An 18,049-nucleotide genomic window follows, 5' to 3' on the forward strand; every position below is an offset into this window, starting at 1 on the left:
CCCACCTGAATCCCACACCTTTGGGGGGGGGGGGGGGGGGGGAACACTGGGGGTAAGGTTTTAAAAACAACCTAACAAAAAAGGAAAAACCCCCAATCAAAAAAAAAAAAAAAAAAAAAAAAAAAAAAAAGAAAAAGTTGGTTCCCAAGCCAGGAGAGAAAACACCAGAAGACTCCTGTAAAGATCAAAGGCAGAGATGAATGGATTCTTCTCAGCATACATACAGTGTAGAATGGAGAAGAAAAGACCATTAAACAGTTTCCCATATGATAATTTTTTTTAATTGTAAAGGAGGTTGAATCAAGCCCTAAAACTCTCTTCTTGGAGTAAGGGGAACTGGGAGGAAATATGTAAATGTAAACCACCACAGTACCCTGGCAGGGTGAGAGGCTACCCAGCCTCTCACCCTGCCCCATTTCTAATCTTTCTCTAATATTTAAACTTTACCTAACTATACTAGGATTAAAACACACACACACACACACACACACACACACACACACAAAAACTTATAGAACATCTGGGTAGCCAACCCTGTCTGCATTATGAATGCAACTGTTTCTAGACAGTCAGTGCCAAATGAGTTCAACACACTAGCTTACTTTGACCTTGTGAAGAGATCAACTACAAAACCATCCTGCTGACTAGCAGTGAGGTCAGTTAGTTCCCACACAGTACACTTAGTATGATGAAATCGTGTTTTTACTTTCGTCTGGCAGTCTGTTTCCACTTTTTCCCATTCTTTTGATTTATTTTTTAAAAGCCTGTCAGATTTAGCAATGAGAGGTTTGTATATCTCCCGTTCTTTTTAGACAGATTTACTTGCACCCAGCTTAGCTTGTAGCGTTTTTTAAAAAGTTCCCTCCTAAAGGCCCAGCACAGTGGCTCATGCTTTGGGAGGCCGAGGTGAGAGGATTGCCTGAGGCCAGGAGTTTGAGACCAGCCTGGTCGACATAGTGAAATCTTCATCTCTACCCAAAAAAAAAAGCTCCTCATGTGCTTCTTATACAGGTAAAATGGAAAAATATTGCCTGATATGAATGATCTCGCCCCTGCTTACTTCTCAGACCTTATCTGTCAACTTGCCAAGCTGGTTCTGCCTCCAGTGCTTCCTCCCTCCTTCAAGTTATGTTTTGTTTTAATTTTTTTACTTTTTAAATAAACTTGTCATTAGAAGAGATTTAGATTAACAGAAAATTGTGAAGATAATGTAGAAAATTCCCATAAGCCTCATGCTCAGTGTTTCCTATTTAACACCTTACATTATTAGTATGGTCCACTTGTCACAATTGCTGAACCAGTATCAATACACTATTATTAGCATAAATCCATTCTTTATTCTGATCTCCTTAGTTTTTACCTGATACTCTTTTCGTGTTCCAGGATCCCATTTAGGGTACTACATACCATTTAGCAGTCATATCTTAGGTTCCTTTGGGTTCCTTTTCTTGTTTTTGGTGACCTTGACAGTTTTCAGAAGTTCCAGTCAGGTATATTGTAGATTATTTCTCAATTGACATTTGCCTGTTGTTTCTCTCATAATTGGGGCTGAGATTATGGATTTTTGACAGAAAGATTACAGAGGTAAAATGCTATTTTCATTACATTTTCACTGTCAATGTTTTGGCCTTGATCACCTAGCTTTGATAGTGTTTGTCAGGTTTCTCCTCTGTTAATCCCCCCTGCCACTATTTCCATACTGTATTCTTTGGAAGGAAGTCACCATACCTAGCCCATCCTGGGAAGGAGTGATAAGTTATGCTCTACTTCCTTGAAGGGAAAGGTAAATAGCTACATAAATTGTTTGGAATTCTTCTGCACAGGATATTTTTCTATTCTCCCCCATTTATTCATCCATGTATTTATATCATGCATATTTATTTTATTGCTCAAATTGTTCGAGCTGTTGCCACTGGGATCTTTTTCAGTTGACTCTTCTATCCTTTTTTTTTTCTTGGTAGAGATGGGAGCTTGCTCTGTTGCCCAGGCTGGTATTGAACTCCTGGCCTCAAGCAGTCCTCCCACAGTGTTAGGATTACAGGCATGAGCTACCACTCCCAGCCTCCTTTATCCTTTTTACTACAAGATTCTCTAGGCATGTCTTAAATATTTTCTGCCCCAGTCCTAGAATCAGCTACTTCTTCAAGAAGCCTAGAATCAGCTACTTCTTCAAGGAGCCCTGATTTTTTTTTTTTTTGTAGATATTTTTATTTCTCCAATTTTGTTATTTATCAGGAGTGACTGAAATAAAAAATATAATTGAGTCCCATCATCATCATGGAAGTGGCTTTAAGAGAAAACTGGTCAGATGAATATTATCGCTTCCCATTTTCAACCAGTAAATATGGCGCCACATCCTTGTGTTTTGTGTACCCTCTTGATTTTGCCCATACCCGTCTAGCAGCAGATGTGGGTAAAGCTGATTCTTTTTATTAGAAAATGTTACTAGAAACCAAGATCCGGGCATTAGGTGTGCTTACTACTGGGATGTTGTTGCTTGTAGGGCCTTTCAGCTGACTGAGCAAGGGATATGCATGTATGTATACTAAACTAAATTTTTCTGTATGCAGTCATCTGTATCTATATTAATTTAAACATGAGTTGATGTTTCCAACTCTATCCATTACCACTCTATCCATTCTAGCCTTCTTCTTTTGGTTATCTGTCACCTCCCACTTCTACAGTGAGAAAACTGACTTTCACCATTCACCATCTGTTTACTTAATTGTTCAGTTTTGGGATATATATGGAGATACAGTGGCTTCAGAATTAATTCATACTCCCATGGGGAAAAACCTTACCAGCTAGAGGACAGTGCTTTCTTGTAGTTCCTGTTGCCTTTAATCTTACAGACTTCATTTTCAAAGTTTCTTAGTTAGCAACCCCACCCACCTTTGGTGAGCTTGTTTCACATATATTCTATATAATTGGATTTTTTTGTCAAAGTCTGTGTGTTCCATCCAGAGATCCTCCGAGTTCTGTGGGTTTCTGTCTGTCTCAAAGTTTTTGCATATGTTGGCCTTCTGCCTGGAATACTCTTCCCAGGTATTTCCCCATGACTGGCCCCTTATCTTTCATTCAGATCTCTGCTCAAATATTATCTCCTTGAGGAGGCTTTCCTTGAGCACCCAATCTAAAGGAATCTTCTAGAACAAAATGAAAATTTTGTTAGTATGTTTTCTTCTGTACATATGATTTGTTTTGACCAGTCTCCATTTACTAGGATGAAAATTTAAAAAGGACAGGGACTGTATCTTTATCCTGGATATACAAATACATGTTGATACATGAATGAATAATCCTGTCCCAGGTGTGTCCAGCATCGCTTATATCTGGGACATAGTTTTAGTACTGATCAGTAGTGATTGAAAGCAGGCTTGTTCAGTTGGGTTTCCAGCTCACCCTGCTTCACTACTTAAAAAGTGTTTTGCTTGCAAATTAGGTTAAGTGTTTCAATATATTAAAGATATGCAGTCACTCTGATTGTTCTCTCCTAAATGTTTATAATCATTTAAGGTTATTATTATTATTATTGAGATGAGGTTTCTCTGTCACCTAGGCTGGAGTGCAGTGGCACCGTTTACTGCAGCCTTGACCTCCCCAGGCTCAGGTGATTCTCCCACCTCAGCTTCTTGAGTATCTGGGATTACAGGTGCACCACCACACAGGGCTAATTTTTTTATATTTTTTATAGAGATGGAGTTTCTCCCTATTGCCCAGGCTGGTCTCCACCCACCAGCTTGGCCTCACACAGAGCTAAGATTGCAGGTGTGAGCCACTGCACCCAGCCTAAAAGTTATTTTAGCGAGGGATCTCTACTCCTACTTAGAATTACGTATCAATACCATGGATTTCCCATATTGGCCATATGTTAGAATCAGCTGAGGAGCTTTAAGAACAAACACTACTTTCTGAACTCTTTCCTGACTTACTGAGTTTCAGGAAAATTTTACAGATTTGTTAGTTATTGACGGAGTCTCGCACTATCGCCCAGGCTGTAGTGCAGTAGCACAATCTCAGCTTACTGCAATCTCTGCCTCCTGGGTTCAAGCAGTTTTCCTCCCTCAGCCTCCTGAGTAGCTGGGACTACAGGCAAGCGCCACCACGCCCAGCTAATTTTCTTTTTTTCCCCCTCCAACATGTGGGAAATTTTTTTAACAACTAGCTTGACATCTAGTCAGAACATTTGAAATTAAAACCCCCAGTAGCCAGGTGTGGTGGCTCACGCGTGTAATCCCAACACTTTGGGAGGCCAAGGCGGGAGGATCGCTTGGGCCCAGGAGTTCAACACCAGCCTGGGCAACATGGTGAAATCCTGTCTCTACCCCAGAAAAATAGAAAAATTAGCCAAGCGTAGTGGTGCACACCTGTGATTTCAGCTACTCGGGAGGCTAAGATGGGAGGATCACTTGAGCCTGGGAGACAGAGGTTGTAAGTGAGCCAAGATCGTGCCACTGTGCTCTAGCCTGGGCAACAAAGCCAGACAGAGCCTTTCTAAAAACAACAACAACAACAACCAATCCCAAAACAAAACCTGAGTGTATTAATGTACAGTGAGATTTTATAATAATATCTAGAGAATTTCAGATTATAGCTATGGTGACTGAAGCTTATACAAAAAGGTCTTTTTAACTTGGACTGATTTTTCTACGACTGTTTAAGTCCTTACTGTGTGCTTGGTACTAGTGAATATTATAGTGAATTGTTCCCTACGGTCAGGGAACTTATATGACGCTCTCTAAGAAGGCAGTAGAATGAATGTAAATAATCATAAAGGAAACAGTAGTCACATAAGAGAGGTAGAAAGCAATTTTGGTATTTAGAGGAGGGAGCAGTCATTTGCACACTGGGAAGAAGGTAAGATTAGAGTCCAGTTCTTTTTTTTTTTTTTTTGAGATGGAGTCTCACTCTGTCACCAAGGCTGGAGTGCAGTGGCATGATTTTGATGCACTGCAGCCTCTGTCTCCTGGGTTCAAGCGATTCTCCTGCTGCAGCCTCCCAAGTATCTGGGACTACAGGTGTGCACCACCATGCCCATCTAAGGTTTTTTTTTTTTTTTTTTTTTTTTTTTTTTTTTTGTATTTTTAGTAGAGACGGGATTTCACTGTGTTGGCTAGGCTGGTCTCAAACTCCTGACCTCAAGTGATCTACTCACTTCAGCCTCCCAAAGTGCTGGGATTACAAGTGTGAGTTACCGTGCCTGGCCTAGGGTCCAATTCTTACAGAGAATCCACAGTGAGAAGGAGGAACCCTGGACATCCCAGTTCTTTAGTGGGTTGTAATATAGGAAATTGAAAATTAAAGGGGTCTTATTAGAAGCCAGAAGGGAATAGCCAAATGAGAAGAGTCCTCTAATGGTCAGGACTTAAAATCCAGACTCCGAACTGTCAAAGTCGGTGGTTCTTAAAGGAACTTTTCAATTTCAGTATTGAAATTTTTACAGTATTTTATTTTATTTTATTTTTTATTTTTTTGTATTTTTAGTAGAGACGGGGTTTCACCATGTTGACCAGGATGGTCTCGATCTCTTGACCTCGTGATCCACCCGCCTCGGCCTCCCAAAGTGCTGGGATTACAGACTTGAGCCACCGCGCCCGGCCTACAGTATTTTAAACATTAAAATTTTTTACTGCAAGTTTTTGTACTACATATGTAATTATAAAAAATGAAAACTTTGTATACCTAAAGAATCCAAACTTCAGTTTTTGAATTTTATGTATTTTTTTAAGCTCTGGAAAAGAAACGTATTCCACATTAAACCCTTCTTGTTGCACATAAAGGAAACTAAATTCAGAGTTAAAATGTGCCTGACCATGGCCATAGGGTACAGAATTAGGCAAGAACTTCAGTTTTCAGGCTGATCAGTCCATACTACTACATTCTTGTCAGGTTGAGATCAATCTCTTTGCCCTGAAGATTGCTGATTGTTTAGAGGAGTTTCTTGAGGATAGAGACTATATCTTACTCATTTTATATCCCTCCAACATAGTTAAGTGCTGTACAGAATAGGCAGGCAGCACACATTTGTCAAATGAAATGATGGATGGATAGATGGATGGTTTTGGCTTTTGTATTAGGCTCTGAAGGAATGCTAGAGTTTAGCTCTGTGGAAATTCTGGGTGTGAGATGTATATGTTAGATTTGCTGAGTATTGGACATCTGAAGGGAAACAGTGAGAAAATACTATAACTGCAGCAGCTCATGCTTTTAATCCCAGCACTTTGGAAGGCTAAGGTGGGAAGATCTTTTGATCCCAAGAACTGGATACCAGCCTGAACAACATAGCAAGACCCTGTATAAGAGAGAAAGAAAGAGCGAAGGAGGGGGGGAGAGAAAGAGAAAGAAGGAAAGAAAGGAGAGGAAGAGAAGGAAGAAAAATAATAACCTAGGTAGCTAGGCAGGTAGGGACAGCATTATAGAAACACTTAAATGCCAGGCCAAAGATTTTGGAATTTGTCTGCCACCATGCCAGGCTAATTTTTGTATTTTTAGTAGAGATGAGGTTTTACCGTGTTGCCCAGGTTAGTCTTGAACTCCTGACCTCAAGTGTTCTACCTGCCTTGGCCTCCCAAAGTGCTGGGATTACAGGCATAAGCCATTGCACACAGTTTTCCTGGATATTTTGGAAGGTGGTGGTGTTGTTAACAGATACAGTGGTGTTAAATGATGAATTTGAGGTTGTGGTGCCACATGTAGGTGGAAATGTTGAATAGGCTGTTAGACATGTGCTGCTAAATTTCAGAAGTGATGGTGGGTCCAGATTAAATTGGCAGTCATCTGCATGCGAAAGAGTGGTAAAGCCTAGCACAGTGCCTCATGCATATAAACCCAGCACGTTGGTAGGCCCAGCATTTTTGGAGGCTGAGGCAGGAGGATTGCTTGAACCCAGGAGTTGGAGACCAGCCTGGGGAACATTGGGAGACCCCATCTTTACAAAAATAAAATAAAATAATTAGCTGGGTTTGATGGTGCATACCTGCAATATCAGCTACTCAGAAGACTGAGGTAGGAGGATTGCTTCTGCCTGGGAGGTTGAGACTGCAGTAAGCAGTGATTGCAGTACTCCACTCCAACCTGGGTGACAGAGCTAGACTCTGTCTCAAAAAGAAGAAAAAAGGAGGGAGAGTTAAGTTTTACACAGTTCATATTATAAACTAAGTTAATACCAGCATATGAAATGACACAGTTCATATTATAAACTAAGTTAATACCAGCATATAAAATGAAATAAGTTAATGAAAGGCATGACGTTTTACAGGAAGGGCGCATTACATCATTATTGTAGAGGTTGAGTATTCCTTGTCTAAAATGCTTGGAACCAGAAGTGTTTCAAATTTGGATTGTTTTCAATTTTGGAATATTTACATTATACTGGTTGAGTATCTCAAATCTGAAATGTTCCACTCTGCATTTCCTTTAAGACATGTCAGCACTCAAAATGTTTTGAAAAATGTTAGAGCATTTTAGATGTCAGATTTGGGATGGTCAATCTGTACTATAAACAGAATAGTTGTTTAGCATTAAATATTTTGCTTAGGCCGGGTGTGGTGGCTCACGCCTGTAATCCCAGCACTTTGGGAGGCCAAGGCAGGTGGATCACAAGGTCAAAAGTTCAAAACCAGCCTGGCCAACATAGTGAAACCCCGTCTCTACTAAAAATATAAAAACTAGCTGGGTGTGGTGGTGCGTGCCTGTAATCCTAGCTACTCAGAAGGCCGAGGCAAGAGAATTGCTTGAACCCAGGAGGCAGAGGTTGCAGTGAGCTGAAATCACCCCACCACACTCCAGCCTGGGGGACAGAGCAAGACTCTGTCTCAGAAAAAGAAAAATAATATTTTGCTTAGCCTACAGTTTGAAATATCCTTAAAAACTTGAATTTGAGAGAAGAATATTGATCTGAATCAGTAGTCCTCTTAGTTGAAAGCCTTGAAGTTTTAAAAGGAATTATCATTTTTTTACTTCTGTATGAGCCTAGAACAGTTAGCTGTCTGTATAAATTCTGAATCAGTGAAGGTTTACTATACTTTAACATCCACTTTTAACATTTTTAGTATATTTTCTTAGCAGCAGTATTTGGTGTAAAACTACTCACATGTATACTGTTGGTTTTGCTCTAAGTAACTTTTTGTTTTCATCTGTCTTTTCAGGATCTTACTGGCATAGAATCTATGGATCAGTGTCGCCATACCTTGGAACAGCATAACTGGAACATAGAGGTATAATAGGATGCATTCTGAGCTTATTTCTTTTTCTCTGGTCTGATTAAGAATCAAAACCATATGTTTTTCCGTAGCAGGCATCTTTTCAGTTGATTTGTTTTTATCAGAATTATGACTCTAAAAATAAGAGAGTGGGAAGGTAAAGAATGTGAGAAAGTTTATAAAATCATAGAAAAATTTGTGACTAAATCCCTCAATATAGTGCCTACCCCTTACTGTTTGTTAGTATCTTGTTGGGAAAACAATTGGTTTTTGTATGTTTAGTTTTTAACCAGACGTCTTGATGGGAACCTTCTTCTTACATATTTTGTAGTTTATTCTTTTGAGGTTGTCTAGGTAATCATGTTCTTGGCATCTCTTTTCCTTGACCATTGAATTAGCTAGAACTTTTAAAACACTGTCAGTTGATAATGGTAATAGAATTTTGTCCTCACTATAATGCCTCTGATGTGTATGTGTGTGTGTGTGTGTGTGTGTGATGATCTTGCTCTGTTTCCCAGGCTAGAGGGCAGTGGTGTGCTCTTGGTTCACTGCAACCTTTGCCCCCCAGGTTCAAGTGATTCTCCTGCCTCAGCCTTCCAAGTAGCTAGGATTACAGCGCACACCACTGCGCCCAGCTAATTTGTATTTTTAGTAGAGATGGGGTTTTACTATGTTGGCCAGGCTGGTCTTGAACTCCTGACCTCAGATGATCCGCCTGCTTCAGCCTTCCAAAGTGCTGGGATTACAGGTGTGAGGCACTGCACCTGGCCATGCCTCTGATTTTTATGAGCAAGTATGATGTTGGTTGTTGCTATGAGATAGATCCCCAAGGATGTAAGCTCCATGAGAGCAGAGGTTTGTTTTTAACTGCTGTATTCTCAGCATATTTATTTAACACAGAAATAAATATCTCTTGACTCTTCTCTTCCATTCTTAGCATATTAATAGTTTATATTGAGTGGATGTTGAATTTTGTCAAATATCCTTTTGATCTCAAGTTACTGTTTTAATTATTATATGCTATTTAAATAGGGTGCTGGATTCCTAAAACCATATTTCTAATATGACTTAGATATTCAATACATTTTTGAGCTATTAAATTCTAGGCTGTGGCATTATACCAGTGAACAAAATAAGTTCTTACTCTTTTTTAGTTTTTTTGAGACAAGGTCTTGTTCTGTCACCTGGGCTGGAATGCAGTGGCACAATCATACTTCACTCACTGTAGCCTTCAGCTCTGGGCTCAAGCGATTTTCCTGCCCAAGCCTCCCAAATAGCTGGGACAACAAACATGTAACACCATGCCCACCTAATTTTTAAATTTTGTATGGAGACGGGGTCTAGCTGTGTTGCCCAAGCTGATCTTGAATTCCTGGGCTCAAGCAGTCCTTCTGCTTCAGCTTCCCAAAGTACTGGGATTACAGGTGTGAGCCACCACGTCTGGCCAAGTCCCTACTCTTGTGGAACTTAATTCTAGAGAATTTCAGTTTGTAATAAATGACAGGAAGGGAACATCACACACCGGGGGCTGTTAGGGGATAGGGGAGGGGTAGCATTAGGAGAAATACCTAATGTAGGTGACGGGTTGATAGGTGCAGCAAACCACCATGGCATGTGTATACCTGTGTAACAAACTTGCACGTTCTGTACATGTATCCCAGAACTTGAAGTATAATTTAATAATAATAATAAATAAATGACAAATGAGTGGATAGGAAATGGAACAGAGGATCTGGAGAGTTTTGCTTTTTGTTTTTGTTTTTTTATTTTTAAGAGACAAGGTCTCACTCTGTCACCCAAGCTGGAGTACAGGTTTGATCATAGCTCACTGCAGTTGAACTCTTGGGCTCAAGCATTCCCCTGACCTCAGCCTCAAGTAGATGGGGCTACAGGCCCACACTACCACACCCAGCCCTAGTGTTCAAGTTTTTGTGTGAATGTGTGTTTTCGTTTCTCTTGGGTTTATACCTAGAAATGGATTTTGCTGATTCATACGATGACACTACATTTAACCTTTCGAAGAGCTCCCAGACTGTTTTCTTTTTTCTTTTTCTTTTCTCTTTTCTTTTCTTTCTTTTTTTTTTTTCTTGACAGAGTCTTGCTTGCTCTGTTGCCCAGGCTGCAGTGCAGTGGCACGATCTCAGCTCACTGCAACCTCCAACTCCTGGGTTCAAGCAATTCTCCTGCCTGAGCCTCCTGAGTTGCTGGGATTACAGGTGTGCACCACCTTGCCCACTAATTTTTGTATTTTTAGTAGAGATGGGGTTTCACCATGTTGGTCAGGCTGGTTTTAAACTCCTGACCTCAGATGATCTGCCCGATTCGGCCTCTCAAAGTGCTGGGATTACAGGTATGAGTCACTGTACCCAGCCAGCCCCCACACTATTTTCAAAGTGATTATATCAATTTAAATTCCCAACAGCATTGTATGAAGGTCCCAATGTCTCCACACCCTCACCAACACTTACTAATATTTGTCTTTTAGATCATACCCACCATAGTGAGTGTGAAGCACTATCTCTATACAGTTTTGATTTACATTTGCCTAGTGGCTAAAGTGATGTTGACTATTTTCTTATATTCTCGTTGACCATTTGTATATCTTCCTTGCAAAAATGTCTGTTCAAGTCCTTTGCCAGTTTTAAATGTGGTTGTCTTTTTCATATTGAGCTGTGAAAGTATTTTTTTTTTTTTTTTTTTTTTAGATGAAGTCTCACTCTATAGCACAGGCTGGAGTGCAGTGGGGTAATCATGGCTTACTGCAAACTTTGCCTCTTGGGTTCAAGCAATTCTCCTTCCTCAGCCTCCTAAGTAGCTGGGATGGCACCACCATGTGGGCCTGGCTAATTTTTATATTTTTAGTAGAGACGGGGTTTCTCCATGTTAGCCAGGTTGGTCTTGAACTCCTGGCCTCCAGTGATCCACCTGCCTCAGCCTCCCAAAGTGCTGGGATTACAGGCATGAGGCACTGTGTCTGGCCAGTTTTTGTTTTTTGAGACAGGATTTCTCTCTGTTGCCCAGGCTGGAGTACAGTGGTACTATTATGACTAACTGCAGCCTTGACCTCCCAGATTCAAGTGATCCTTTCATCTCAGCCTCCTGAGTAGCTAGGACTACAGGCACACACCACCACACCCAGCTAATGTTTTTTATTTTTTGTACAGATGGGGTCTCTCTGTATTGCTCAGGCTGGTCTTAAACTCTTGGGCTCCAGTGATGGAGTCTAGCTGTCACCAGGCTGGAGGGCAGTGTCTTCCCAAAGTGCTGGGATTATAGGCATGAGCCACCATGCCTGGCACTTAACTGATAGTGGATTTTCAAACGTTTTCTCCCATTCTGTGAGTTATCTTTTTACACTTTTGATAGTGGTTTATGGTTTTTGTGTTTTGTTTTGAGAGACAAAGTCTTGCTCCGTTGCCCAGGCTGGAGTACAGTGGCGTGATCATAGCTCACTGTAATCCTGAACTCCTGGGCTCAAGAAGTCTTCCTGCCTCAGCCTCCCTGATACCTGGGACTACAGTGCATGCCATCTTGCCCCACTCATGATAGTGTAATTTGATGCAGAATAGTTTTTCATTTTTTATGAAGTCCAGTTTTATCTACTTTTTTCTTTGGTCGCTTGTGCTTTTATTGTCATATCTAAGATACTTTTGCCTAATCTGAGGTTGTGAAGATTTATACCCTTGTTTTAAGAGGTTTATAATTTCAGCTCTTACATTTAAGTCTTTGATGTATTTGTAGTTAATTTTATGTATGGTGTGATCCAGGGGTTAATCGACTTTCTTTTGTATTGGATATCCAGTTATCTCAGCACCATTTGTTGAAAGACTGTTCTTTACTCATTGAATTGTAAAACCAGGGGACCACCTGATATTAGCCAAACTGCAAAGTTGGAAGCCAGTTATTGAGTTTAGAGGGCACACTGCCCTCCTAAAGACCACCTTCACTTCTGAAACCAACCGCAATTTCAGAGGGTTGCAAAACCATCCTCATATTTTCTAATTCACCAGAACTCACTGAAAGCTGTTATAGTCATGATTATAGTTTATATAATCATGATCATAGTTTATATATAGTTTATATAATCTGATTAAAATCAGCTAAAGGAAGAGACAAATAGCACAGAGTTAGCCAGGTGTGGTGGCTCACGCCTATAGTCCCAGCACTTTAGGAGGCCAAGGTAGGCAGATAACGAGGAGTTTAAGACCATCCTGGCCAACATCGTGAAACCTGTCTCTGCTAAAAATACAAAAATCAGCTGGATGTGGCAATGCATGCCTGTAATCCCAGTTACTTGGGAGGCTGAGACGGGAGAATTGCTTGAACCTGGGAGGTGGAGGTTGCAGTGAGCTGAGATTATGCCACTGCCCTCCAGCCTGGTGCCAGCTAGACTCTGTCTCAAAATAAATAAATAAAAAATAGAGCAGAGTCTTAAAGGATTTTAGACATGAAGCTTGCATACTACGCTCCCGCAGAGTCAGGACACATTACCTTCTTGGCATAGATGTATGACAATATGCATGAACTACAGCAGCCCCTTCTTACCCACAGTATCACATTCTGGGGTTTCAGTTACTCACAGGCAACTATGGTTTGAAAATATTAAGTGGAAGATTCCAGAAATAAACAATTCATAAGTTTTAAAATGCATGCTGTTCTGAGAAGCATGATGAAATCTTACTCTGTTCCACTCTACCTTACCCGGAACGCAAATTGTCCCTTTGTCTAGCGTCTCTACTCTGTATACAGGGCCCACCTGTTAATCACTTAGTAGCCGTTTCTAGATCAACTGTTGTGCTATTACAGTGCTTTTGTTGAGGTCCCCTTATTTTGCTTAATATTAGCCCCAAAGCACAAGAGTAGTGATGCTGGCAACTCAGATATGCCAGAGAGAAGTCAGGAAATGTGTCCTTTATGTGAAACGGTTAAAGTTCCTGACTTAAGGAAATTAAAAAATTGTATGCTGAGGTTGCTAAGATGTAGCTTGTGTTTATGAAATTCTTTCTTCACAGAAAGAAAAATTCCTGCTAGTTTTGTTGTCACACCTCTGGCTGCAAAAATTACGGCCACAGTGCATGATAAGTGCTTAGTTAAGATGGAAAAGGCATTAAGTTTTTGAGTGGAAGACATGAAGAGAAATAGCTTTCAATCAACAGCGTTCAGGTTTAGTACTATACCTGGTTTCAGGCGTCCCCTAGAGGTCTTGGAACATATCCCCGTGAATAAGGAGGGACCACAGTATTGCCTACCAGGTGCTTCCAGAGTATTTATTAGGGCATCATTATATAAGCCTGATTGATTTGCTTGGCTGCCCACGTGGTTGAACTCAATCTTCAAGTCAACCGATAACAAGTTGTCCAAAGTCCCCCACCCTAAACCACATGGTTGGTCTTTCTGGTAAGGCCAGCTTTCATCCTAAGACTTCTGGGTGTTGAAGCTACAACCTAAAATCTGGTAACAAACACATACTTATTAGGACTGACATGGATTACCTCCCAAAGGCAAAGGCCAGACATCTCTTTGAATAAGGTCAACTTTTTTACTACATTGAGACAAATATTTATTTAAGGACAAAGTTAAGGAGGGAATTAGTTTTTTAAACTGAGTATCAATAATCTGCCAGGAGTTGTATTAGGATCTTTTTGTATGGCCAACTCATTAAATTTTCAAATTAACTCTGAGAAATATTGTTTCTTCTCTTTTTTTTTTTTTCCTAGGTATACACACATCTATTAGTTCTGTAAATGTTTCTTTATTTGGCACATGAGGAAACTCAGGCTCATATGTTTTTTCTTCTTCTTTTTTATTTTTAGAGACAGGGTCTTGCTTCATTGCCCAGGCTAGTCTCAAATTTTTGGTCTCTGGGCTCAAACAGTCCTCTCGCCTCAGCCTCCCAAAGTGTTAGGATTATAGGTTTGAGCCACCACCCCCGACCTGAGGCTCATACATTGAGCAACTTCTCTGAGAGATGGAGCTAGGATCAGACCAAAGTTCCTCTGCCGCAGAGCCCTTAATCAGATGCCACTCATCAGGACTGCTTCACTGCATAACTCCAGGGTACCCACATTGTATTCTCTGAGGATGGCTTTTCTTGGGATTGTACAGTGAAGCACTTTATGTCCCAGCCACCCTAAATAATACATACCATCTGAATAAAGGCAGTGTGCTTGCTGCATAAATGTAGCTTCCAGACAAGTTTCCGTGTCTTCCTCTACTGTGTATGAATTCTGGAGCTGTCACTCTACGTTGCCTCCCAGTGCAGCCAGTTAAAATGTCCATGAAGGTACACGCCTCAGGTAACCTTTTGGTGTATTAATGACCATCTTGTTTTGGAATACCAAGCGATAGTTGTGTTACCCCTTTTTCTGGGTTGATTTGAGCATCACTGAAACTCTTGCTACTCTGTTTTCCTTCTCAGGCTGCTGTACAGGACAGATTGAATGAGCAAGAGGGTGTACCTAGTGTTTTCAACCCCCCTCCATCACGACCCCTGCAGGTTAATACAGCTGACCACAGGATCTACAGCTATGTTGTCTCAAGACCTCAGCCAAGGGCAAGTTATTTCATAGCTGGAATTTCCTCCTTTTTTATTTATAAGTTCATTAATTTGGTTATATTGATCTCCCTGTGACAGGAGCAAAATAAGTATTTAGAATATAAACCTGTTAGTTAGACTTGGCCCCTTGGTTATATTATTTTGCCTTGATTCCTCAATGAATTGATATAGAAACTATTCATTTTCTTTCTATTCTTTGCCAGTTATTTGGAGAGTGTTTTTTACTTCTTAAGTTACAATTTGTTTACTCGAGTTCTTTGTTGCTTCAGTTTACTTAATCTTAAACCACTTTTGGGGAAGTACATGAAATCTTTGTAGGAACTTTGGCCATATCTTTGAAGTAAGTGTTGAAGGACTAATAGCAAGGAGGTGATTCACTGAAATTCAGTAGACATACAAGAGCACTTCAATAACCTGGTATTTTGCTATTAGGGATCCAGACATGAATAAAGAGCCAGTCTTCCCATCCCTTTAACATTGCAGCAGTTAGAATATACTCCATCATCGGCCAGGCGCGGTGGCTCAAGCCTGTAATCCCAGCACTTTGGGAGGCCGAGGCGGGTGGATCACGAGGTCAAGAGATCGAGACCATCCTGGTCAACATGGTGAAACCCCATCTCTACTAAAACTACAAAAAATTAGCTGGGCATGGTGGCGCGTGCCTGTAGTCCCAGCTACTCAGGAGGCTGAGGCAGGAGAATTGCCTGAACCCAGGAGGCGGAGGTTGCGGTGAGCCGAGATTGCGCCATTGCACTCCAGCCTGGGTAACAAGAGTGAAACTCCGTCTCAAAAAAAAAAAAAAAAAAAAAGAATATACTCCATCATCATGCCTTTTTGTGGAGTACTTGATTTTTTTTGTTGTTTTGTTCTGTTTGAGACAGGGTTCACTCTGTTGCCCAGGCTAGAGAGCAGTGACACAATCTTGGCTCACTGCAGCCTAGACCTCCCGGGCTCAAGCAATCCTACAGGTGTGTGCCACCATCCTGGCTAATTTTTTTTATTTTTTGTAGAGATGGGGTCTTGCTATGGTGCCCAGGCTGATCTTGAACTCCTGAGCTCAAGTTATCTGCCCACCTCAGCCTCCCAAGTGCTGGAATTACAGGCTTGAGCTACTGTGTCTGGCCTACTTGATCTTTTAAAACATGTTTCTAAGTAGTGCTTTGTGGTTTTCTGAAGTACAGTAGCAGATTCCCATATCAGCCATGGGGCTCCATCCTGGCCATGGACACAGAACATGTCTCAGGTTAACACAGTGTGACATCTATGGAATGCTTTGTAAACTATAGAGCCCTGGATGTATGCTAGTTTTAATAATTAGTAACAGCAATAATAATAATTAGCATTAACATTTATATACCAATGTCTAAGGTTAGTTAGTGGTTCTCTTTTTTGCTATTTCTATAAACATTATTTTAGGTTTTTATGTTTGTTTTGTTTTGTTTTGAGACAGAATCTCCCTCTGTCGCCCAGGCTGGAGTGCAGTGGCAAGATCTCAGTTCACTGCAGTCTCCGTCTCCCAGGTTCAAGCAATTCTTCTGCCTCAGCCTCCTGAGTAGCTGGGATTACAGGTGCCACCACGACTGGCTAATTTTTATATTTTTAGTAGAGACTGGGTTTTACCATGTTGGCCAGGCTGATCTCAAACTCCTGACCTCAAGTGATCTGCCTGCCTTAGCTTCCCAAAGTGCTGGGATTACAGACTTCAGCCACCACACCTGGCTAATTTTTGTGTTTTTAGTAGAGACAGGGTTTTACCATGTTGACCAGGCTGGTCTCAAACTCCTGACCTCATGTGATGTGCCTGCCTCAGCCTCCCAAAGTGTTGGGATTACAGGCATTAGCCCCTACACCTGGCTAGTTTTTGTATTTTCAGTAGAGACAGGGTTGTTTTTTTTGTTTGTATTTATTTATTTATTTATTTATTTTTAGAGACAGGCTGGTCTCGAACTTCTGACCTCAGGTGATCCAACTGCCTTGGCCTCCCAAAGTATTGGGATTACAGGTGTGAGCTACTGAGCCTGGCCTATTTCTATATACCATATTTTGATATGTAAAAAAAAGGACAGAATGAATATGTATCATTTGGGGGACATTAACTTGCAATTGCATTTGACAAGTATATAAGTAGCTGCAGAAAAAAAGTATTAAAGCAATTTTGGTGTTTGTTTGAGACGGAGTTTCACTCTGCCCCCCAGGCTGGAGTGCAGTGGCGCAATCTCAGCTCACTGCAACCTCCACCTCCTGGGTTCAAGCGATTCTCCTGCCTGAGCTTCCCCAAGTAGCTGAGACTACAGGTGCATGCCACCACACCCGGCTAATTTTTGTATTTTTAGTAGAGACAGGGTTTTACCATGTTCGCCAGGCTGGTCTTGAACTCCTGACCGCAGGTGATCCGCCTGCCTCGACCTCCCCAAGTGCTGGGATTATAGGCGGGAGACATTGTGCTGGGCCTTAAAGCAGATTTAATACAAAAATTATGCGGGGAAAAAAAGAAAATGATAGTAAGATGAAATAAGAACAGAGATGGTGGCACTTAGGAAGGATGAAGTGGCCAGGAAGAGGGAACCATATTTTAGAGGAACAAATCACATGGAAGGACAAAAAAGAGTGAGCAAATCTGAACTAGCCATTTGATGAAGTATTAGGGATTGAGATAATTTTGTCTAACTTTGTTTTTGGACTTTCAGGGGCTGCTTGGATGGGGTTATTACTTGATAATGCTTCCATTCCGGTTTACCTATTACACGATACTTGATATATTTAGGTATGTACCTTTGAATTTATGTATTAGTAGCATGGTAAGACTTTGGAGCTGAAATTTAGGCCAAAATAAGTTTTATGCTGTATCAATGTTAACTTGCCAATTTGTCACGAGATTGAATACTCTTCCCAAACTCTTTTAATACTGTATAAAAATATTTTAAATTGTTGAACCATTGGCAGGCATTGTGAAATGGAATTATTTTTAAATTAGTTTCACATATTGTTTGCAAAAACCAGTCTGGCCATATTTATTTGTCTTCCCCCCACCACCATATTTGTCACCTCTGCATTTCCTAGTTGATGTCCACACCCTTTCCTTTCTAACCACCATCATCTCCTAGCTTTACACTCGTTAGAACTTTTTCCTTGAACTACTTTTCCACCTGACTACTCACAATCCCAACAAATTCTCTTGCTCTGAGATTACCCAGCTTGCCCTTGATTCGTCCCACAATAGTTGCACCTCTCTATACACTCCTGGTATACCTTTTCTTTCTTTTTTTTTTTTTTTTTTTTTTTTTTTTTTTTT

General features: G+C 40.8%; 1 protein-coding gene across 5 annotated transcripts in view; it reads left to right on the forward strand.

The window, feature by feature from the left end:
* FAF2 (Fas associated factor family member 2) overlaps positions 1–18,049 on the forward strand; it is a 64,341-nt gene that overhangs the window by 22,530 nt on the left and 23,762 nt on the right. For 3 of the 5 annotated variants that reach the window (XM_032271806.1, XM_032271808.1, XM_032271807.1), the window contains 3 exons: positions 8,148–8,216; positions 14,620–14,754; positions 17,445–17,521. In XM_032271806.1, the coding sequence (XP_032127697.1) occupies positions 8,148–8,216; positions 14,620–14,754; positions 17,445–17,521 (281 nt within the window). The remainder of the gene's footprint in view (positions 1–8,147; positions 8,217–14,619; positions 14,755–17,444; positions 17,522–18,049) is intronic. The other 2 variants (XM_032271809.1, XM_032271810.1) reach the window with 1 other exon arrangement.

This window comes from Sapajus apella, unplaced genomic scaffold (assembly GCF_009761245.1).
Source record: "Sapajus apella isolate SASKATOON/1434 unplaced genomic scaffold, GSC_monkey_1.0 scaffold249, whole genome shotgun sequence".
Classification (NCBI taxonomy): Eukaryota; Metazoa; Chordata; class Mammalia; order Primates; family Cebidae; genus Sapajus; species Sapajus apella.